This window comes from Rhopalosiphum padi, chromosome 4 (genome assembly GCF_020882245.1).
Source record: "Rhopalosiphum padi isolate XX-2018 chromosome 4, ASM2088224v1, whole genome shotgun sequence".
In the NCBI taxonomy this organism is placed as follows: domain Eukaryota; kingdom Metazoa; phylum Arthropoda; class Insecta; order Hemiptera; family Aphididae; genus Rhopalosiphum; species Rhopalosiphum padi.
Window position 1 is genome coordinate 54,207,491 of NC_083600.1, and position 27,001 is coordinate 54,234,491.

Genomic DNA, 27,001 nt, shown 5'->3' on the forward strand with positions numbered 1-27,001 from the left:
GTATCAATAAATAAATGATTTTTATATACAGGCATAATTTATTTAAACATTATACATAAATTACAAAAAGAAAAAATATATTTCTAATAATCTGTTTGACTATATGTATAGAATAATAGTATAATTATACAATAATATTATTTTAACTAACACAATTTAAACTCGCTCATATTATAAACTTGAAATTAGTAGATTAATCAAGAATAATTTAAGTTAATTTTTGAAAAATATAAAAGATTATATATATATCCGATTATTAATTCAATACAAAGGTACGTATAATATGAAGTATAAAATGAAAATTTTTGTATATTTCGTTTGATATACACCTATATATTTATCAATGGAAACAAATTTGAAATTTCTAAAAAAAATTATAATTACTAGTCCTAAAATTATAAGTTTTGAAAATGTCTTATAAAACAAGCTATATATTTTAGGTATCTAAGATATATTTTTGTTTATACATATTATTATTCATAAAAATACGTAAAATTATAAGTTGATATTTATATTATGTAGTGACGTAGTGTGTTATTTTTATATAAAACATATTTTGTAATGTATATAATAAATGCGTTCTATAAATAACTAAATTCAAATTTCATATTTTAAAGTAAATACATTAAACCTACTCAAAGTAATAGCTGAGCAAAAGGAATTTATCTTTTTAAATTTTAGTGAATATGTTATAATACGTAAATTGATTGCATTTGTAAATTTAACTTTATTTACTCTAATATATAAAAAAAATAAAGGCAATACATAAAAATAAAACATTAAACCTTATTTTACCAGTTTGAGATGAAACTGGTTAAATGTCGTATTAAATTATTGAAGCTAGAAAGCTATAAATTATGATAATATTATAAACGATTTTATAGATGGATATATTTTATTTTATATTTTCGTTAAAACGTTGATATAATGTTCATTTATTTATTCTTACAAAATAATTTGTAATATTATATGAAATATTGAACGAATTTTATTTTAATTTAAATCGCAGTAATCGCATTAATGCGATAGACAAGAATATATTATTTAGGTACCTATATAGTATTATATGGTCAACGATGTATTAAACATTCTAACGGATACAATGATTAAAACTATATTTTGTTTAACAAACTTCACATACAAATTTAATATATTAATAAACGGTCTATTAAACCAAATTTTAATAATGTTCTACAATAAATAAAATAATAAAACGTAAATAATATTATTTATTTTGTATTTTTAGTAGATACTTCCTAGTTAGCACTATATTAGTATTCAAGAGCAAGAACGTTTTAAAAACATGTTTTTAATCAAATATATATAATATATACTCCGTTGGTAAATATATTTAATACAAAGTACATTTTTTAAATCTGCTGATCATCGTTGTGAAGTTGTCCGTACTTAAATGTATATATTATATTAACTATTAAGTAATATTATTTAAATAAAATTTAATGTAAAGAGTTGGTAGGTGTACTGAAAACTACATTTAATTTTGATGCTATAGTCCAAACTATTATCAAACTCGTATATTTGTATACTACAGCAAACTTCGTGTTTTAAAAGTTAAACGAAGTGAGGAATTAATTTGTAGACTCTCATACACACTAAATTAAAAAAAATATATTTTATAAACATATCAACATTTTATATAGTATATACATTAGGAAAAAAATATTATATTTTCAAATGAACACAATAAAAAATGACATTCACGTGTAACCTTAGTACTTACCTTACTATAAAGAATGTTTCAATTATAAAAAATCTCTGAATTCTTATAATTATAACCCATTATTAAATTCAAACTTATAAATATATAAAAAATAAAACGATTAGGTAAGAAGAATTAAAAAAAAAACAGTTGCGTTAGCTGTTGTCGGGTTAATGTTTTTGATTTGCAGGGATTTAAAAAATGTGAAATAAATGATTATTGATTAATATTTTTTATATGGTAGAATTAAATTGAATAATTAATTAAAATTTACAGTTAAAGTAAATATGAATTAATAAATATATATTACTTTATTTGTATACCTACTGGCTACTTAAGGAGACTTTAGAGTTTAGGATGACGAAAAGCAAGTTTGATTTTAAAATATATATTTTCTTGAATTTGATTTAATGACCTTTTTCCAATAGTCATCACAATATAACATGATATGCAAAATTACATAACATATATGATATTGTTTATGTAATTAAATAGCTAATCATAAATAAATTATGATAAAAAAAATAAAATTAGAACAACATACTATATAGTTATAATATTAACAGATTGTACGGCGGATTGATGGTTTATGGGTAGTGTTAGACATAGTTCCTTTAACATAAAGTATTTCTGTGTACTTAGAATAGTTGATTAGTTGATAGGACGGGTATTAGCGGGATAATTGTATAATTTTATTCTAAAATTAATTAAGATAACTAACATATTAGAAAAATATGAAAACGAATCAATAGTGTTGTCAATACTCAATAAATATTATATTTAATCTTATTTTAATGTGTTTAATGTGACGCCAAAATAAATGTGTGACTTATTTATTTGCACATTGCCCAATTGGCGCATTAGCCACCATTTGTAGTAAGTTGTACACTATAATATCACCACTTTTACCTCATTCCTAAATCATGTATACCTACAGGCTACTTATTAAAAATATCTTGATCATCATAAACGTATAATACGTGAACATTTATGCAAACCATTGACGTACGTTTGTGATTATAATAATAGAGTGTTATTTAATAATCAGTAGGTATTTAAATATTTTACAGTAAAATTATAATTTTTTCATTACCAAAAGGATATAGTCATATAATTATCCGGATTACGGTATACCAGAAAACGCTAGTAGTTGAGTGCACAATGTAAACCTATCATTTGTGATTGGTTACACCTTATTTTAAAATCAATTTTCATACCTACTCATGAGTTCCGTTATAATTGTGTACCTATTGGCTTATTGATTTCGCATAATATTGTGTTACATTTTACACGGCATTGAAACTACACATAAACACGCGTTGTCGGATTATACCACCATATAATTATCAATCAACAAAAATAAATACATAGTTGTCAACATGAAATATACAGTACGTATCTATAAACATATTATTATTATTGTGTATTTACTCGTATATTCACAAAGCGTAGACTTCAGTTGCGATGTTGCGTCGTTTGAAGGTAACCGGGTTGCAGTTTTAGTTGTATTGTTTTTCTACGGAGAAATGTATCATTTATGTTTTAATTTTTGCATATCGCCAAAGAACATCTGACGACAACATAATTGACTTTCTTTCCTCCATTGTAATAGGTACTAACATTTCAGTTCACTCCGAATAGGTCATCACTCATCACTTAATCATTTATCAGATGAAAATATCAAGTGTAATATAGTTTAAGGCAATCTAAAAATCCTTCCATACATATGGTTGATTGATATGTAGGTATATCTGAACGTTTATTGAGTTTTTATCGACTGAAATCATTAGAACAAAAAAAAAAAATTAATATTAATAGGAAAGTTGTTCATATAGATATATATACTTACTCGTACTTTAATTTGTGCCAAATTTACGATATATTTTAATTTGTATATTTTTAATTTCTGATTTTCTTAGAAATGATAATTTTTAGTTCATTCATTTACACATACTTTTTAAATATAAAGAATTAGGTATACATATAGCGGCTATAGCTAAAATAATTTTAAAACATATATAACCATATAAAATGTTAACTTATTATTTATTACGTGTTTTAGTATTTATTATATTATGTGTTTATAGGCAAATACAATTCTTATTAACATTATAATATGAAACAAAAATAATTATATACTTTTATAAATTATTAACATTGATAATGGTGTAATAAACATGTACATGAGTGAATAAGGCTAAATTCACATTAATAAATACATTTATTGTACTTTCAATGTATTATTTTGATGCACATTTCGTTATTATTATTTGTTACTTTAAGACTTTAACGCACGGTCAAAAAGTAATATTATAATTTATGTTTATTTTATTTATTAATTATTTTAAGTAGACTTACAAAATTATAAGATTTTAAGAAAACTTAGAATAAAAATAATTAAATTAAATAAACTCTTTTTTTTCTAATATTAAACATTTCAGTTTGTATTATATTAATATATAATTCAATGCATGACATATATAAATATATATTTTTATAATATAATATTTTTGATCCACTTAAACTAATATTATATGCTGGATTTAGCTTTTGAGTTTCTATTTAGGGCTGGATAAAATGATGACATATCTTATATCGAGAAAAAATTCTTTAATTGTATATGCTTACTAGCAATAATAGTTATACTCGACCTCAATACACTTTAAGAAATCACGATCTAAATTAATCAGAAAAAAAATATTTTATATGGACCAACGTTATAATATATATATATATATATTACAATGTTTAAAATGATTAATATTTATTATTATATAGATGTTTAAAAGTAATGAGGTTACAATAAAAAAATAAATAGGTTACATTTATCATATTTTGGCTAATAGGCACATATATTAGTATTGAAAATCCATTAACTTGAAGTATAAGATTATACAGTGATAATCGATACATGTAAATTATTGATCAATTAACTAGGATAATTTGATTTATAAGGTTTAAAATAACTTTTTTTTTTAAATATTTTTCACAATATTTTTGATAGATTTATGATATGGTATACACACTAGTGTTTATTATCATAACATAATATATAGCATGTTGCCATGTTCATACTTCATACATCTATCGAGAATATTATAATACGTTGTTTCTGCGATGTAATTATAAGTTTGGTCACAGTTAGATGCCGTAAACGTTGAAGTTGTACAAAAAATGAATTTCTCGTGTTCAATTTAAATAATGAAACGCAGGTAAGATATATGATTGATGTGTTAAAACATAACGGTAATATTATGTCCGTTTTTCAGTATAAAATGCATCAGACGGCATCACTTCGTGACGAATATAAAATAAATGGGAGAAGATAATATTGCTTGAAGATGTGTGATTCGTAGACCGTAGTAAAATGCGTTTTGCTTCATCAAGACTTCTATTGTCCAGATTAATCGATATTCTGTTTTTAATTGTTAAAGACTAACGCAAATGATGACAATAAAAATTCGAAACTTTCACGAGAATGTATTTTGTGATGTTTATGATGTATACATTGTACAACTTGAATCTAAACATCTAGCTGGATCACGAAAGGTCAAAAATATTTTTCAATAAAATTCCTGAAAATATAAATTACGTATTTTATTACGAGTTTGATGACAATGTTTCTACAAAATACGATCTATAACCTTTATATATATATATATGATTCGACTGCGTATCATAATTTATTTATTATATATCTATAAAAGTACCCAATAAGCATAGGTAAATGCAGTTTCGACAGCTAAGAAGAATAATAAAACAAAAATGATCGTTTTATGAACACGTTATGTATAGATTACTGAGTCGTTATTAAATAAATTATAATTAATATTATACTCTATAAACGAACATTTTCTCTTGAATAGTGAATATGAACATTATAACATTTTGACTTAATTTAAATAACATTGACAATGAACTATACAGGTATGAAGATATAACTATCCGTAAGTCTTTATACTAAACAAATAAAATAATAAACAGGGTTATTAAAAATTAATCATCCAATATTTTGCTCTTGGCTTCTTAGATCGCCTGATCTTACGCTACGTGACTACTAAGTCTTCTTTAGGCCGAGATATGTTGAAGATACTATGTATCTACGCACCACTATTATCGGCAACCATAGAAGAGTTAAGCAATTAGAGAAATCAATTATACTAGGTATGCATGAAATGAATTTTAGTTTTGATTAGAAGTTGTTAGAGTGGCCAGGGGAAGTCATATAGGACATTTATAGGTACCATTAAATACATTCGAAATATTATTATTTCTTTTAATGTATCATGCATTATTCCTAAGCTTAAAAAATAAAAATAATCAAATTTAAATTGGATAAATTATTTTGAATAATCCTGTATTAACATTTAATAGTACATATGGTATACAATATACATATATAATAGTAGTTGAAAAAAATTCTGTAAAAATGTCCGAAATAAACCCATATAAAAAATAAAGCAATAATGTAATTGGTAAAATAAATTTAATTAAATATTGTGCGTTCCTAAGTTCGGTATTTTATTTTTGTATTATTATTGTTAGTTTAGTTAAGATAAAGAAATATTAAAAACGCACAAAGTAAAACCATAATTTTCCTCTCACTTTTATGCCTATCAAAAAAACGATAGTCATTTTCTAAAGGAACTATTGATGAGTTGAATCGGCATTTTAAATCGCTTTCAGGGCATTTAAATCTGGGCTCTAATTATTATTAAACGAGTATATATAAAGTGATTTACTTTTTTCCCGCAACTCTTTTATAATACACGATAATATAATAACTAAAATAAAATACGTATATATGCATGAATTAAAAGTATAACATATTATAATCGGTCGAAGTGAGACTTGCGTCTGGTTTTTGCGCTGCGGGATGAAAGTGGTGGGGGAAAAATTATAATATTATTATCATTATCTTATCCACGCAGCCGACCTGTCGAGTGCAAAATCTAAAGCGTCTCTTACACGCAGCGCAATATTATAGGATATACAATAATACGCTTACACATATACCAATATACATATTTTATTGTATTATGTACGATTCACCTCTTATAATTAGCGTCATCCTCGTGCACCCGCCACTCCACCGGCGGTGGTGTCGTGGGGGGGAAATTATGTTTACCGGGTCGGTCGCACGAATCGCCGTCGCCGCCGCCGCCGCCGCCGTCGCCGCTGCCGAGTAGATTCTTCTTCTGCGTTGTCCGCGAGCCCGCAAATGCATTGCGCGACCACTCCGGCCATCATCTCAGTCGCACGCGTTTTACATAACGTCGTACGCTCGCGCCCATAAGCACCGTCGTCACAAGTCCACATCGTTCGGTCAAGTGCATCTGCTGGACCGTAAATCATCAGTCGGTCGTTGGTCGTTGCTCTCTGGTCTACCCGTATCTGCCCGCCGCCGACATGAAGCCGTTAAACGTCGCGGTAAGCATTGTAGTAATAAGATTGTCATTTAACATACACCACAGCCGTGACCGTGTTAAAATGGTGTGAAAAAAAAATGTTTTAAAATAAATACTCATAAGGTTTCATTATTGCTATACTACACTCTGTCATGTATTCCGTATAACTCGTGGTCAACCCGTTGCCACAGTGTATCTAACAAATATTTGAAAATATTCTAACACGTATTACCATGTGGGTTGTATTGATGTGTTGTTTTATTAATGATTATATAGCGAAATAGTTTTAACCAACACAATATTATTTAATTTAGTTAACAACAAGAACATTTTGATTAACAATCACGATTACTGCGTACGGAATACGGTAACAGTATAGTATATTACCTATCAAGGTAATATCAAGGTGTTTACAGCAGCTATATATTGTCATCTGTCGTGTCGTGTCAAATAATTGATATCTGGCCAACTCTGTAAATCTTCCAGTAGATTATGGTTAGTATCTGATACCACGATTGCAATGACCAATCTGAATACAATGAAAGTCACATGGCACGACAGACGATATAATTGTCACACCCATCAAACACTATATAATTTAATATGATATGACCAAGGTTGTTTATTATTGATCAATATATTATAATATACGCGTGTAATTTCGTTAAGATGATTCCGATTTTGTCATTTTTGAGTTGTAATTAAAGTGATCTTATAGACTGATAATTGTCGGAACGATATACTATATGATAGTATATTTATAATATTTTTATATATTACGATGTATGATTTGGTATAGTCTATAGTGTGCACCGGTAAGACAATTTATGATTAAATATGTCAATGGTATTTCACAATTCATTAAGCCTACAATTTTTATTTTTATCAAAAATAAAATTATAGTATTAATAATAGTCTGTATGTATTTATTAAAAGATCCCAGATATATAAATTTGTACCCCCCTTCTTCAAATAATAAAAGTACAATTTAGAGGTTTTCACTTTATAATTTAGAACTATTTTTAGTTTGAAATGCTTAGATGTGTAAATAAATATCCCGAAATCCGTTGATGAAAAAAAAAAATATTTTAATAAAAAATCAGTTACTCTTACTGGAAGTCTTAAACGAGATAAACCACCAAGAAAAATAATTAAAAGAAGGCACTAGTCTCTAACCAATTATCTTTGTTTTTATTTTCAATTACCAACATAGTTTTAAAAATTACGAGTATAATTGATTTACGGATTTATTATCTCTTACATACAACAATCATCATACCTCTAATAACTACATACAAATACAAAGCAATGAGGATATAATATTATAAATGATAACTTCTTATAAAAAAGCGTTTAGCTCTCAATTTTCCACCATGCAATGCTCGTATTATCCCTTTAAACAATATATTATTAGAACATGTTTCAATGTTTGTCACATTGCTGCAGGACAAGGACGCGACCTTGTGTAAAAGTGGCTGTACCGCAGACATGGGGTTAGTATAAGACGCCGCACTTGACCACGAAAAAGAGTGGTAAAACCGGACCGATAGATTTACTTATTTTTTTGCTCTTCGAAAGAAAAATGAAAATGCGGTTCAACATTTAATGATATTATCGACGTAATCGTTATATTGTTATTTATTGTTTTTATACTATTAACGATGTTCGTAAGACATATTGTTGTATTCACCACCTTGTCTGTGAGATTTAATGAGATATCTCCTGGAACTCGCTAGTTGCAATATACTCGAGACAGTTTTTTTTACATACTTCTTAGTATAAGTATAAAAACACAAGTATTGACATAATATCGTACAATGAAATAAGTTATAAAATAGTTAGGTATAGTTATCATTACATTTCTTTAATTGCATCAACAGCTTATTAGATTCTAACGCGAATAATATGTTAAAAATAACTATAACTATAAGGCCGGAGTTGTTTTATTTTTAAATATATGGTTGCACGATTTGCACGGATACTAAAAATATTTCCAAGCCACGACGAGTGGTGGCGTGAGAATAGTAACAATGAACTGACAGAATGGATTCGGAAAAAAATGTCAAGTACAAAAAAGTCAATAGCATACAGTCTATCCACAGACATAAGTAAGAAATGAACTAAACGTGTACCTACGATACTTAACTCGGGTTAAGTCGTACGTGTATTTTTTTTATATAGCAAACGAATTGTTTAATTGTAGTACTATTTAGTGACGCATGGGCGAATACGACCATAATTGATTAGGTACCCATCATGTGGTAAAATACGCGTAAAGATTAATTGTATGTACACAGTAAATTATGTTTGATATTTGATTTATTATTTTACATAACGGACGAATGCACAGCGTATTGAGTCGATTTTACTTTTCCGGTTTGAAGAAGGTGAATAATTGAGCTGATTGAAGAATCAACATGGGGCTGATGGCCGTATTTGTCCTCACAACATTCGTACACGCTGTACAAACACGACAAAAATAATATTTCAAACAGCGCACAGTGCGCGTTAATAATAATAACGTATTGTGTTTGTCACGAAACACTATTCGTTCGCTATCGTATAATATATATTATTATAATATGTAAAATACGATTATTTTTCGGCATACGTCCCATCTCGATAGGAGTAAAATAAATAAATTCGACGTAGGGCACAGTCGTGTCATCGACTTATTTGGTTACGGACATCGTCGGGCCTGCGCAATGGAAGCGATATTGTATTGTACCTGCGTCGTCGACTGAAATGGAATGGAAAAAAAAAATAAAACGAAAACCAAGTCGACGATTTTAACAGCTCAAAACAATATGTTCGACATTTTAATTGGCCCATTGTGTATATAATAATATAATATACGTACGGCGGTCATCCCGCAGAGTGGTTTATTTCGTTATAATATCGTAGGTATATATATATATGATGTATACCGCTGCCGGTAGTAACATTGTATACACGAGTGCGCATATATTATAATATATAACGTTCTACTATATAATACGTGTGCATTACAATACACGAGCGGTCTGAGATGATATTAAATCGCCGTCAAGACGTCCCGAAACGATCGCCGAACAACCCGTCGTCGCGGTGGTGCCGCGGGAGGGACCGTGCATATATATATACACATAGCTTATAATAACTTCGATTTATCATTATAATAATATTATCATCGGTTATAAATAATGCAGATGTCTGGCGTTTTACAATTATTAATGTTTAATTAAATTTCGAAAAACACTGTGTAGTGGGTACCGCGCACACAATACGCGATCAAAGATCACCGTGTGTAATATATAATAATATATCATATAGCAGAGATATTGCAGCATTGCTAATTATTCGCATTCACAGGCATCGCGATTTCTCGGCGTCGTCGATGCGACTCGGTTGTGTGTATAAACGCCGAACAATAGGTAGCGGGATATAGCCGCTTGACATTATATGTCTTCATTGTGATTTGTTTTGTCTTTTTTTCCCCCCCAGACCGTATAACTGACCATTTTGACTCACTATTATATGTGCGACGACGCGTTCGGATTTTACGGGCAAATGTATACGTATATATATTATCGTGAACGATTATTATATAGGTACACTCCGACGCGAAAGCAATAATAATTAACGCCGTCGAATGTTTCGATCTCCCGCGATTCACACTGCGTCAATACAATGCGCGGCGTGTGCGTATAGAATAACATTATTGGAAAGCCGAAGCGATGAATTTTTCTGCGATATTATACAATAAAATGTACGACGTGTATGTGATACCTGTTAGCGTATACGCTTTTTATTTGATATTTCTGAGCCTAAAAACAATCTGTAATCTGTGCGTATTTCAAGCCCCGGATTAAGACCACTGGGGACCATGAGACCAACGGGTACTTGTTGTATCATCCCATGCATCTGCCCACTGAGATGATTTTTTTTTTCAGTAATTACTCTTGGTTTATGTATATTTTTCAATATATTTAAATATTTAATATATCGATGAAAAAAAATATTCAATTCAATTACAATATTATCGTTATTGTTGTCGTCGTTTTCAAAAAGAAAAAACAAAATAGTATAAAAATATTCTCTAATTACACTCAAAAAATACGGATCGATATGGTTTAACACTGACTATTAGTAGGTACATAATATACAGGTACCATTTTCACACTAATTACTGGTAATATATCTTGTCTTGTAAAAGCTGTTTTCTAGTTTATTTTAAAATGTAATATTTGTTACTATATAAAGTACAAATTGCCACTTAATACATTTATCAACTGACAATATTTTGAGGACTTTACATTCTCGTCCCTCTTAATTCTTACACGTTTACATAATACTATTATAGTGTCGTGTTATAATAATAATTGTATAATATACTTTTTCGTGGAATGCGTACAACGAGAAGTTTTCTATTAAAAATATAATAATTAAATGGTAATAATTTCATCTCATCTACAAATACATGACACAATTTTCAAATTATTTTTCTATTGAGTAAAAAGTTGTTTTATATTTTTAGTTCAACATTTATAATTATTCACATGAGATTATTTATGAGTTGCAGTTAAAGTCTGGGGATTGAGAATACTAAAAACGATTTAATAATAACATTATGTTATTATTATAACAAAACAATTTACCATAGCGGATAAACAATTATGACATATTATGTAAAGTAAAATGTCAAATTATCTAGTAAACATTTAAATCTGACGGATTGACATGGTATACTTTTTAAATAGGATTTTAATATTTTAAAACGAGAATACGTTATCATAAGGAAAATCTATTTGTTCACAACAGGTTAACCATGAACATCTTAATAACTTATAGTTAATGAGTTTCATAGATCATAGTTACATATTTTCCGAAATCATTTAAAATACAATAAATAACAACAAAACATTAAAACATATATTCAAAAAAATCATTAGGTTTTTTACGAATATTATACATTTTATATACTAAATGAAATATCGCTGACATTACGATTTATATGATAAAAAAAAATAGAAAATTATGATTCTTAAATCTCCCGTAAATAATGTTTATTTATATATTATTCATATGAACGCAAGGTTCAATAACAATAAATAAAAATATATAAATTATGACTATAAAATAACTCCGTGTTCTTTCACAGGATCCACTCAAAATACGAAATATTTATTTTTAGCTGAAAGTGTGCAATTCCGTTATATGTTTTCGCCATTATTTAATTGTTATTTTTGTAGAACGTTATTATTTTTTTATACGAGTATAACAGATACTAAAAAAAAAAAAATTGAACTGATTGGAATTTATTGTTTAATGTTTAAATATTCCGGATTTGTATTATTTTAATTATATAATCAAATTATAGTGAATATCAACAAACTGTGTGCTAGGGTATTATATGTCCTGTAACAACTATGATATTTTTAGTTTGTACCACACATTTAGATTATACACAGTGATGTAGCGTGAAACTCGTTGGCCCTAAGGGTTCGAGCAGGCTCACTTAAATACTATAATTAAATTATTAAAATATAGTGCTGCTGGAAAATTTGATACTAATAAAAAAAATCACTATAGTAGCCAGAATATAGGTTAAATGTAAATCGATTTCGTAGTTTTAGTCTGATTATAAATCTACTGATGTTGAGTGTAAATCGAACATTACTAAATCGTATATCATTGATGCGCATTCCGATAAAGCACTTTACGGCACAACGACAATTTCGTTATTATTTCCTACCGTATACCTATATAGTATATATGTATATACATAATATAAGCGCACATATTATTACTAATCTATCTATATTCTATCTATAGCAATAAAAGGCAATGTATGTGTATTTATGTGTGTATCAATGTGTAAAAGTGATTTACAACCAGATCTACCGCACTTGTGGTAATCAATAGTAAACTTATACCCGATGATGTGTAATGTTCTAGACGATTTCTTGAATTTTTCATTCTAAAGATAGACTTACACATGCAGGAATTTGTAGACTTATGAAAAACGAACATTTTGGTAAAAACTATGGAACTCGCGTCGTATGCTATCTACATGAAAAATGTATCTACCAAAATTGTGTGTTGGCGTTGTATGTTATCTACAATTTTCCACCCCGCAATTTGTAGATTGTTGGTGTCGTCTGTGCATCTAGACATTAATTACATTAAAGAACTCTTTTTCATGTCTTCAAAAAACTGGTCAAAAAGATTCTTTGATGCATTGAGTGAACGTCACCACTCTTCCATCAACTGCCGTTCCAATAAGTTAGTGGCACCACGTGTTTTTATGCCATATTTTATTTTGAATTAACTTTTTGGCATACTTTAGCAGTGGGTAAGACACCACATTGTTTTAAAAAATTGGTGCAAGATTCATCATTGTAAATAACATGTCTATAAAAGTCAATAAAATGTTCCATTTTGATTTAACAAAAAATAATTACATAAATAATTTAATAAAATAATTTAATTTGAAAATAATTTAAGCATACACCACTTTTACAAAAGTCATATGTCTACTAGCTATGATATGTGTAAAGTGTAGACTGTAGAGTGTATTATTGATGTTTATAATTATACGGTTACACCTGCAATATTAGTCTCCGCACAAAGTATTAAGTAGATATCAACCGAAAGGTAGATAACATATAACGCGATCAAAGTTCAGGTAGATAGCATACGACGCGAGTTCCAAAACTATCCAGATAACTATGTTGAAAACCTGCGCAACTTACATTTAGCGGAGTTTAAGAAGGCGTAAATTTCACGGGCGTTTGATTTTTCACGGGCAACGTCGTGCAGGGTCAGTTAGTACACGTCATACATAATATGAGTATATACACAAGTACGTCCTACGAGCGTCCATTCATAACACAGCTGTAGGATCGATATGAATGATGTATTATAATGATAGACAATTTATTATACCTATGTGTACAGTGGACGCGCGCGTGACGATGGTTTTTATATCATATTAATTTCATTCCTATTATTTTATTACCGCGTGGGCCGTCGTCGTTAAACGTGCCAATTTACGACGTCGCAAAATCCCGAATTACCGTCACCGATTCGCAGATTTATACACAATTTAATTATGTAACGTTACGTGGGGTCGCCTGAAAAAACACTTGACAACTATATCTGCATAATACTCGTGTTACGTAGGTATGATAATATGTTATTAGCTATCGTTTTCGTAGTCGGAAATATTTATTTAATATTATTATTAAATTCGTCACCGAGCGGCTGCGGCGGCGGCGGTGGTTCGGGAGTCATTGGCCGGAGGTCAACGCACACGCCCTCCCCTCCCCCTCTTCAAACACCCTCCACCGCATCTGCCTTACAGTTCACCAAACATACCCGCCGCGACCGGTCGTGGCAATGTATCCAAAGTTCACGTGCAGATAATATACCGCATTTGTATTTAAAAAAAAAAAACATTTTATTTTTTTTCAACCGCGAAAAACGTGTTATTAAGTGTATCCATTTGGCCAACACGCATTATCATATTATAAATATTTTGAACACTGCACATGTGCGGACAAGTTCGCCCACCGATGTCTTGACTACCCGATCCTTCCCCACTACGCCCTGTCCCGCCCTGTTCAGCCCCGCCCGATCGCTTTTAATTAACACGTCTGACCGCTCCTGCCTGACGTGTGTACTACAGGTGGTCATAACCTTATAGGTACCTATAAAGTACCTTATAAGTACCTATCTTAATATGTAAATTTGACCGCCGAAAGTGACGATCATCATAGCCGCCGATATTAGCTGCGAAAAACCGGATAAATTTACTTTTGTCATCGTTTTTTTTTCTACGATGGAATGGCGATGAATTTTAATACGATTATATAATTAATATTAACATCTGGATTTATTATTGATTTTATAACCATATAGAATATTTTATTCCCAAAAAAATATTCATACTTCAGTGTCTAGGTATATGAAATTAAAAACAAATGGTGTAATTTTAAAAAGTAAAAACTTGAAAATAGTAAAAAATAAATTTTCTCTCAACATTTTGTGTTATGAGTAATGACTAAATTATCGGAAATAAAAAAATGTAAGAACTGCCGAAATTTTTATTTTTTTTTTTTTTATTCATTAAGTTATAACAATATAAATTATAAAATATTATTGTATTTTACAATTTATTTATTTCTAAATCTTTTTGTAATACCTTTACAGAAATTACCGAGATTTAATTTAAAATATTTTTGTCATATTATACGTATACCAAACAAACATGCGTAATATGTGATACGGACATTGTATAGTGTTAAATCCTAATTCTTAATTTTGGTAATTACCAACAGTGGTACTTACTGTAAGCGTATTTATTGGCAAATATATTTTGGCTTGCGTGTATGTACCGACCGATAGTAAAAAACTTGCGTCCAAGAAAACATAATTTAGGTTTACGCGATATTATACCCAATAGCAATGTACCTACTATCTAGTAAATATAACAATACATACATTTTTCATTAATATTAATAATAGTATAATATATGTTACCAGATAACCGGGAAATTACATTTAGTATTAGGTATATTAATTTCGTCCGATAATTATTTTCATCAAATCCATTTCAATTACAGACTGTCCTAATTTTCTTTCCAAATGTCATTTTCTATGTTTTTTTTATAGACAAGCGGCATACTATAGATGACATTGACACGTAAATATTATAGAAATAGGTATATCATCAAAAAAAGATTATAATATTAACCTTGTTTAGTAACGACCGTTTTTTTTTTAAAACTAGTTTGTTTCACAATTATTATAGTTTTCTGTTTAAGTATCATTTTGACATTTTTTCGACAGTTGACATGGATTCACGGATACTATATTTGACATTAATTGGACAAGTAGATATTATAAGAATAGATTTGTCATCAAAAAATGATTAAAATATTACCTCTATTTAATTGTAACGACCGTTTTTTAAAATGTATTTATTTTTACAATCATATCAAGGTTCACATCTTAACATTGTGCCAACACGTATTTGCAATTTTGATAAAATAAGCTGTATTAATAATATGGTAATATACTACAATATATTACATGTTTTTACCGATGTTTTGATTTTACTGTGCACTTATAGATGACATTGAAATAGTTTTGACTTTTTGATGATTATCCCTTATTGTACCCCTTATGGTACCTCTTATTTACGCATGATGACATGTATTTTTTTGTTTTACCCACTCAAATATTCATTACTATATAAAGAATTAAGTTTAAAATTGTTGTTGTTAATGTAGTATAACTAGCTAATATTTTAGTTTTTATACACATGCATTCATATTGTACAAGCAGAAATTTAAATTTCTAACAATACAGCCCATAAATCATAATAAAAGTAATATTTTACTATTTAAAATACATAATCTATTAATTTAAATTCATTGAACACAAACATAATTTAAAGATTTTTTTTTAAATTCAAATAAGTATTTTCTAAGTTGAAAAAAAAATAAAAATCAATAAAATCATAAACCAAAAACACTTCACAATAATATAAATTCATCCTTTAAACCAAAATTTATTAGGTTTAAGCTTTAAATTAAAGTATTTATATTATTATCCAATAATGTAAATACTTAATAGTTATTTTTAATTGAAATATTCAAATGACTAAGTAACCACTATATATTATTATACATTCGTATAAATAATTTTTACATAATAATTTAAATTTTTTTATTGAAAATAAGCGTTTGCATTATTGGATTAATTATTATTAAATGTTTAAATCATAACGGTTTGTTGATTTGAATTTAAATATAACATTAGATATGTCTTTATACACTTCTATATAACTATCTCATGTAAACTGCAAAGTTATGAGTATCATATTTTAAATAAAACACCGACATTAAATGTTGTAAACTGCAGTTATAAAAATGTATAAAACCCGTAATTTGTTTTTATTACATTTTTAGATGGCTTTAAATTATTATAGCTTAAAACCAAGACAGAATTTTGTGATTAATTTTTTTTTTTTAAATACAACTCTTTTCAATTGCTTTTTTTAGCATTAAATGCAATTTCGCATATATTTACATAATTTATTGAAATACGAATTCGAGTCGAATGTAAAAATATAAAAAAAAAACTGTAATGCAAATGTCGCTCTTTGTTAAAACGATGCTAATAATTAAATATATTAAAAACGTGTTTAGAATATATTTTGTGTTATATTTATTTAATACAATATTTACAGTAATATTACAACGTTTATCAATAAAATGCCAGTTGTAAGAAATTATCAAAATAAAAATAAATTTCATCTGTCATATCGTATATTTATGTATGATTGGATACAAATTACTCAGACTTTAAATTTATATACTGTGTAATTAACAACTATTCTGGATAGTACACTGTTCATATTATAACACAGTGAATATATAGTTGTTGAGTAAAATTCAAAACAATATCTGAAATGGTTAATACTAAAAAATATTTAGTTTCTATTACGAATTATAAAGGTAAAAAAAAAATCTGAACAATATAAACAAAAATAATACAAAATAGATATAGCTGGTATACTTTTATTAGATAGGACTAGATTTTTGTTTGTATATCAACACGATTTTGTCCTCTCTCTCTGCGTGTAGTAGAACATTTTTTGAAACTTGACCGGTAAAACTAAATTTCCGTGATTTTCTCTTTTTAAATTTTGATGTTTCAGAACGTGTTTATAATCATCTCGCTTTTAACCTTTTTCATAAAAACGATAATATATTACACGGTGTTCTTTATCTCAATAATGTATATCGATCTTTTATACTGAGCCATCGTTGGCATGCATTTTTGCGTGGTCATACACATCAAATTTTGCGTGATATTTAAAACCAAATAATAATATATGGTTATGGTTTAGTGTCATCGAGATTAATATATATGCGTATATAATAATATATAATAGCAGCTTATCTTATATATATAAAAATTATCATATAAGTTCTCGAATTAAGGTCACTGCATTATTGCAGGCAGTTGTCAATATACCTTTATTATAAATAAACAATTTTCCATTTATAACATTTATGTCAGTTCATTGATCACCCGCTGTTTAATGATGATTTCGCGCAAATTATCTAAGAATCCGTGAATAAAGTCGTTTTAATCGGATTTTGGGTATTATTTATTATTATTGTTGTTCCTATTTCCGACGTTGCTTACTATCTTTGTCTACATATTTCTTAGTCCAGGGCTTGTCTCACAGGTTAAACTGGTCGTGTGCGGCTAAAAGATACATTATAATAAAAAAATGAAAATTTACCGTTACACAACAAACATCTCCCCGTTGTACTTAACATTACAACTACACTGTAATAAAAACTGACAAACTCGCATTTACACGGGTCGGTCGAATCTTGCGTTCAACCACTTACTCTAAAATGGTACAGACTACATAATATTGAACATATAATATTTTTATTATTATACGCATTGAACATTTTTAAATACTCAAGTATACTGTATGTATAATCTATTTAACTATATGATTTACGATATGATAAAACTACTTGGGGTAATTTGGATATGGTAGCGTGATAGCACTAGTAAGAAACTAAGAACTCCAAAAACCATAATTTTATACAATCCTAAAACATATTCATCTAATAGATAATCTGAAGAATTTGTATTTTTTTCTAATTTTCTACATAACAATTATTTTATATAAATTTATTTTCCTTATAAACTTAATTTAATTTTTAAACCAATATATAATACTTTATATCGGAATAATACACCTTTTATTTATTAAGTACTCGAACTTCACAGATAAGATGATATCATCAGTGGTGAGTTGGGAGTGTTGGGACATTGTATTGTATTTATTAATATAATTATAATAAATTATTTTTATTATACACATACGTCTCTGAACTCTGACCGATTTAATGATGTTCTTTCGTAAATACTATGATTGTGTTTGATGAACCACAGACGATTTGTTCGAATTGTATTTTGGGAGTGAACGTGAGAAAGATGGAAAGACGGATAGAGAAGATAGAAAAAAAGTACAACAATTTCGTGTCAGTACACGGCGCGGTGACTCCCAGAACGACTTTTTGCCGTCATATCCGCCGATAAGAATCTCTGTAGCAAAGATAACCGTGTTTAGCCGGAAGTCGAAATTAGAATAATGTAATGCGTCGACACTTATTATTTTATCGTTGTGCGGGTACACATTATAATAATGTGTAATTACTATTTACCAACCACTAACCCGGTTAGGTTAACAATTATTATTTTTTTAGTCATACACTAGAGAAGTGTTTTTAATAAAATATGATGAGATTATTATAACGGATCTTTCTGTGAGTATTTTACTTTACTCAATGCGATTTGCATAAAATATTACAGGCACGTAATTACTATTTAATAAGAATCACTAAGTGATGGTCTGTTTCTCAATGTTTAAACAACAAAACAATTTAAAAAACTATTCACTATTAAAATTAAAACTGAATGTTATCCAATATAATTTGAAATCTCTTTTTTTCAAAAAAAAATGTTAAAACTAATATTATATTATGTTTATCATAGAAATAGTGGTTTTGTTTTAAGGCGTCTAATGGCTATTATACGAGTTATCTATAATTAAATCATTATAAACGACGACGACTATTACAAACGTCTTCGAAAGTAATTATTATTGTTATGCCAGATATCTATAATAACAACGGCAACAATAATAATAATATGATCTTTTGCCATCAAATATTAAATAATAAATACTCGCGATGAAAAAATCATATAATCCAACAATAAAAGTAAAATCAGGCCAATCGATGAGGATTCGGAAGCAAATATAAAAAATCGATTAGACAGCTATTATGTATAGGCATCATCATTATAAAGATAAACGGACAATGGAGTCATAGAAAATATTATGATCACTAAACACCGCGTGTGATTTAAGAGATGGTAGGGATTTGTGGATACAGTGAAAGGTGGTTGGGTAGTCGGTGGTCATAGTGCTTTTGAGTCTCGGACCATCTGCATGTACATACATTGAACGCATTGTGCTAACACAACTATTAATAGAATCATTATGTTTTTCCAGGTAAATCGTTCGTTTATGTTCATAATCCATTTTTTTCATGCTGTGTGTATCGATTTTTCCAGGTGTTGTTATTCTGTCTGATCGCCTATGGACACGGCAGACCGTCGGACAGCGACGAACATGACGAAATCTTAAGAGAAGTGAAAAAAGAAAAACACTTCCAACAGTAAGTAAAGACATTTGTTTTGCGTTTCTTGGAAGCGATACGTCAATTAATGTATATAATAATAATTAATAACATTATACTATCAACAACACTACACCTTAACAAATTATAAACATTAAAAACACTGTACAAAAATGGGTTTAACACTATATTAACGCATTCGATAACGGCAACTGACTTTTAAGATAATATTATAAACTAGGTACTGACTGACAAAAGTTTTAAATTTAAAATCCTTAAACACTGAATAAATTAGTTGATTACCTATATTATATTTTACTAAACACACGTTAGCAGTGCACAATTTCGGTGGTTTTTCTTGTTTTCTACGGTTTTAGTGCTTTATGCAAAATTATGGCAATGGATCGGTCAATATATTCAATGCGTGTAACATAATATATGGAAGGTAAGCTTATTTTCAAACACATTTTTTTTATTATAATTTTTGTGCTGTAAATGTTTCTATTATGCTTTGTTTTATTTCCGCTCAAATAATTTATAACATATTTAATTTTTTATAAATAATATCCCCCGTAAATGTAATATTTTGGTAAAAGTTTTAAACATTTTTTATATGAAATATTTTTTATGCGTTAATTATTTTTTGGTGAGAGGTTAAAAAAAAGTTTCTTTTAAACAGTTCTCTTATTTTCTCTCTCTTATAGACACGAGTGATTTAATCACAATTTTGTGTATTTTAGTGTTAGCATAGACGAACTACCGCAACACCAAACGGAATCTTCGACAACACCGGAAAACGTTTTGAACCGATTGAAATCGATAGCACACCTACGAATGGCCGAGATGAAAAAGCCAGCATTGGAGTCGATAACCAGAGAAGAGCTGGAGGCGCTTAGGGACCTTTTAGATAAAAACCTTCAAAAGTACCAGAATTATAACGAGTACTCGACAAGAAAACGGCCGAGCGACCCGTATATAGGTCAGATACTCCAAAACCTGAACGGAGAACCGCATTCAACCGGCGGCGGCGGCAGCGGAAACAACAACATGCAGCAGCAGCAACACCACCACCACCACAACGACAACGACGGCGACATGGCCGAACAATATTCGGAACGCCATCAGATGCCCATCAGGCGCAAGATCATTAGACACACCGTGTTTGCGACACCATTGCAGGGCGGAAACGCGGGCACTTCGAATAGGATATATAACGGCGGTGACGCGAGAATCGAATGGAGTTCGCCTTGGGCCGATTACTTCCCAATATTGATCAAAGATCCGCTGCAGACGATGATGAACTCGTTTTCCGAGATCATCGAGTACGGTCCGGCCGCCGACATTTGCAGGCACGCGACGACCGACGACGCGACAACAGTAGCCGGCGACGGCGGCGGCAACCGGCTGGACGGCAAAGAATCGTCCCGGACCAATAGACGAGCTTCCGACCGTGGTATAGTTTCCACTGTTAGACCGGAAACGCGGAGGCGGTCACGCCGGAACACGGTGGCCCGGTCGGAAGAGGAAAAGGGAGCACTGCTGAACCACGTGCGGCCGTTTAAGTCGACGACTACCACGCCGGAACCGTCGAAGATGTTCCCGTGGTCGCCGGACAAGCAGGCCACCGAGCACAACGGTGACACGGGCCCGCAGATCAAGCGGCTAGTGGTCCGCCGTGGTGGTGTGGCGATTGCGGGCCCCGGGGGCATAGCCACCGCCGGATCCGGTGGTACAGCGATCGTGGGCCCCGGTGGGTCGGCGTACAGCACCAAGCACACCGCGTCCGGCGCCTCCTCGGACGTTCCGATGGGGGCCGGCGGCATTTCGATGGGCGGCTATGGGCCGCAGATGGTGCAGTCCCCAACCGGATATTACGCGCCGTACCCGCCACAGGGCAACGGTTTCGCGCGGAGCATGAACGCAGGCGCCGGCGGCACGGCCATCCTGTCCACGGACGGCGTCGCTTACACGTTCCCCGCGCCGTCCCGAGGACTGACGGCGTCCCAACGTCGGCGCGGCGGGGACGAGGCTCGCGAGATCTCACTTCCGGACGGCGCCAAGCTGATAGCCACCGGGCCGATAGTGTACTACAACCCGGAACCGTCCGTCCGGAAGAGGTCGCGCAAGGGAAAAAAGTCCGTGACCCGCGGGACCGCCAACGCCGAGAAACACGACAACCACCTATTTTGACGATATGCCCTGCCGCCTAACGTCTACTCGTTTGTTCCTCAACAACAACACAAGACTGTCGTGATATATTGCACAATATGATAATATTACTAAATAAAAGCTCTATATTGGCATACCTACATTGACACAAAATATTATTTTAAGTATACATAGGTTTAGCGTATTTATAGTAATATTTTAGTTACGTTTATTTAAGTGGTACCTTTAACAATAATTATTATTATACATCATATCCTGTGGTAGTTCCGTAATATTTACTCGTATAATTATATTTATTATGTATAAATTTACATGTAATTCTTCTCTTAGTTTTGTTTTGTGTATACATAAGTCGAGTGCTGTATATTATCATATTTTGTATTGTTTTATCGTATAATTTATACGAGTAAGATATTATACGCACCTAACTTTATTCATAATATTATGTTATACAATCTTTAACATTTTACCTATATTAACAATATTTTTCAAATTTCCTTAAATGTCTACTAATAATATTCAACTATGAACACAATGTATACCTAATTACTTATGTATAATGTCTTACACGTTTATACGTAAACACCATTAGTTATTATTTGATTTACAGATATATGTAACCTTAAACGCTTACTTATACTATTCAATTTTATTATATAAGTACTACCTACTTAGAAAAGTAGAATTGCATTTTTATTTTGAAATATACTTTAGTTTTATATATTTATAATTACATTTTCTGTCATAATTACGTCATTGAAATATTATTAGTTATTACTAAATAATAATCTAACTTAAAACAATCATTTTGATTAGTTTCTAAGTAGTATTTAGAAAACTTTTATACGAGTATCCATTCACGACTATATTTTAGACAAACATACAATTTCATTTTTTGCATTTTTAAATCCTTACTTTTGTATTTTACAAAAGTCCGCATAATTATATATTATGTTAAAATTTATTTGTATATACATTTAATGAAACTTATGTTTTACATTGTACTCGATGACTTTGGTTTAAAAAATTAATTTATGTGTAACCAATCAGTATCTCATTTAATTGATAACTAATCGAGTTGAAAAACTTTATGAAATATTATATTATATTTTTATTATAAAATATTAGTATTTCATATATTTGGAAAGTATTTAGACATTTAGTACTATCGGTTAGGTAACGTGTAAATATAATACTGCGTTACTGTGTAGGTAATATTTTAATAAATAAACCAAAAACTATAAAGTAATAAAATCAGATGTGTTTTTCATGTAAACCTTTGTGTTAAGAATTGTTTTAACCAACGAAGGTACCATACGTGAAATCGGTGACAAGCTAGCTGTTACTATAATATGGTCATAAAACTGAATAACTGTGTGATTGTGTCTACATTTAAAAACCTACAATTACAAAAGTAACAACAACAACAACAACAACAACAAGATACCTACTAACCTAAAAACAACAAGTCATTAAATCGAAAAACCAGATATACTGCATTTGAAAAAGTTTAACGTTAAAAGATTACGTTGTGATGATACGTTGTGTTCAGTCGCATAGATACTTATTCCATTTATTAATTTATTATTGACGAGCAATAAACTTTTCATAAGCTGCACGACTCCATTATATTAAACTAACGTGTTCATTACTCGACGTTTTTATAATATTCCATCTCTAAATAATTGTGCAGTGCACAGTATACTAATATTATATGATTAAAACAATTGACTATTTATTTAAACATTGGCATATTTTTGATGCGTATTATCGTAAGCTAATGTACTTCATTTTATAATTAATCATTTATAAACAACCTGGTATTTATATAAAATTCAAACGAAATAATCGCATTTTTCTGAAACATGTAGCATTTTAGAGTATTTTTTAGTTTCATTATATATTTTATACATTATAACATTGCAATGTTCTCGTGTACTCTCACACCATCATCTTGGATTTGTTCATTTCTCATAATGCATTGGTAAAATAAAAATTCATGTTTTAAATTTTTTATTTTTATGTATTATTATGTATAACCATCACTAGCTGATTTACTATTTATATTACTAATAATAAGTAATAATATAGTCCACCTTGTGGCTAAATGTTATAATAATATAATATATTTATTTTTTGTTTGTTGTTATAAGCTTATAACGTGGTCTGAGAGTATTGATAAAAAAGTATACATAATTCTGCAGCGGTTTTCGTCTAAAATGTGTGTTCTTTGGTTTTTTGATTTTGCGCGTTAATGCGTTCGTTTATTATAATCTGCACGAAATCGCGTAAAAAAAACTATTTATATTATGGTACAGAGCGGTCAACATAATATGACGATTAAAATGGCAAACGAACGCGTTTTAGATTGTTGGCTGCCACTAAATTAAACAAAATTCCATATTTGTTTTACCGACCGTGTCAAAACTATTATCAAATATACCTGCGGTATAGGTACCAATACCATTAATGGTGTACCGGCGCTCAAACGTCAACTACAAACAAACAAAAACAAATAATAATATGTAAAATCGACGGCACCTTACGGACCAAAACTGTACGATATATTATCTCTTCGTCATTAGGGCCAAACGCCTAAACCTAACCGTGGTTATTGTATGCGCAGGTATCGGCTGCCGTACTGGGCATTCGTGCCGACGTTAGGCGTTTGGCCCGGAGCCGCCGGGACCGGAACCGGAACTGGATCAACAGCAACCGTCGCCGCCGCCCCCGCCGCCGTCCCGCCACCGTCCAGAAGATCCGTGGCCGTGAACTTTGACAACGGCCAAGTGACCGTGGTAGACGATACGACAAACCGACCAGAAGTCGGTGACGCGGCTGCCGACCCACAATCGAAACGGCGGCCGGTGCTGGTCAAGCCGCTGCACTCGAACACGCCAAGTGTCGGAGGACCAAGTTGGCTGAGGAGGACAGCAGTGGCAACGACGTCGGCTCCGATCGTACAAGAAGCGCAGGTGAAAGACTCCACGGTCGTCGCCACTGCGAGTCCGGTCACCAAGATATACCTGAAACCGTCAGCCAGAGCAAAGGCCGGAATTGGCGGCGTAGCCCTGTCTAATCCGATCAGCACGGCAGTGGTTCGAAGGGGTGACACGGTCAGCATTGAATATCTTCCGGACGCCACTGCGGAAGCGGGCGATGGTGGCGTTGCCATATCCCGACCGGAACTGGTCATTCATTTTATTGACTGAAGCAATACGCGCCCGCTAAAAATCGTTGACGCCGCCATAATACCATTAGGTCTATAAATTGTGCCATACACACGCGTTTGGATATATGTTATAATATATTTACATATACGTACCAACTATACCTACTTAATATACAATATAAAATGTATAATAATTTTATATTTTAATATTTTTTTTATATCAATATTCGATTTAATTTATATTTTTAATATTAAGTACTAGGTATTTAAGCTTGTATAAATCTAATTGTTTCAAACATTTTAATTTTTTGTTAGTGACTTCAATTTTAGACTCTACAATATTTTTATAAAGATGATCTTATAAATCATTGTTTTTCTTACGTTCTGTGACATTCTGTTATAATGTGTTTTATAATGAGTTGAATTACATATAATATGTCGAGAGATTGTATTTAGCCACTAAGGAACCGCGCATAACTTTGTATGGCCAAATTCTTGATTTATTTTATACTGACTTGTCTTTTCTATTTTTATCATTAGTGAGCTACTTGTCTTTTGTACTTTTTATATCACTTAGTTTTTGATTCAATATATTATATTATTCAATAATTATGCATATTATTCGACATTCGAGTATTGTACCTTTATATTTTCGTTTTCTAAATAACGATCGATAAAATATGAAAAGAACGAATAATCTGAAAACAAATTGTAAGAAACGATACACACATTATTATAATATATAATATGTTTACGACTATTGTTTATGTCAGAATTAATATATGACTATTTGTGGTATATAAGTGCTTATGACAAAAGTGAGTTTTTGGTTATAACAAAATGTTTCATTTTGATGAAAATATCGTAATTGTTTAGCTGTAATAGTTTTTGAATAGAAGCTAATAAATAAAAAATAAAATGTAAAATCCCAAAATGTTACATCTTTACGTCATCTAATTTATTATTGTGAACAGATTTTTTTTTTTTATATAATCTATTTGTTTACAGTACCACGAATAGAAACGAATTTAAAATAGTAATGAAAACATGACACACCAATAGTTTTATTACATATTAATAACAAGTTACAATATTACTCACAAAACTTAACGTACGTACTAATTTATTACAGTTACCCATAATTTACTGTTAATATATATTTTATATTAAATAAGCGCTGTGAATAGTTAATATGAACTTACAAACCATATGTATTTTAATTTTTAATCACTCACAATAACTATTTTTAGAGTATTACCTATTTAATTTAAGTGCATACCAGTCATACTACTTTTTTATTAAAAACAGT

The 27,001-nt window shown here is 30.3% G+C and overlaps 2 protein-coding genes across 4 annotated transcripts; both read left to right on the top strand.

Moving 5' to 3' along the window:
- The first annotated feature begins 6,868 nt into the window (after positions 1–6,868).
- Positions 6,869–23,243, top strand: LOC132928306 (uncharacterized). 3 transcript variants are annotated; one of them, XM_060992884.1, is made up of 3 exons: positions 6,869–7,150; positions 20,287–20,390; positions 21,092–23,243. In XM_060992884.1, the coding sequence occupies exons 1-3, from the start codon at positions 7,130–7,132 to the stop codon at positions 22,539–22,541; spliced, it is 1,575 nt and encodes a 524-aa protein (XP_060848867.1). In that variant the 5' UTR covers positions 6,869–7,129; the 3' UTR covers positions 22,542–23,243. The 3 variants fall into 3 exon arrangements, with proteins under 3 accessions (XP_060848867.1, XP_060848868.1, XP_060848869.1); XM_060992885.1 differs by lacking the exon at positions 6,869–7,150 and adding an exon at positions 20,077–20,224; XM_060992886.1 differs by lacking the exons at positions 6,869–7,150; positions 20,287–20,390 and adding an exon at positions 20,420–20,796.
- Positions 23,244–25,138: 1,895 nt separating this feature from the next.
- On the top strand, positions 25,139–26,301 carry LOC132928307 (uncharacterized). The gene has a single exon (XM_060992887.1). The coding sequence runs from the start codon at positions 25,139–25,141 to the stop codon at positions 25,730–25,732; it is 594 nt and encodes a 197-aa protein (XP_060848870.1). The 3' UTR covers positions 25,733–26,301.
- Positions 26,302–27,001: the final 700 nt, after the last annotated feature.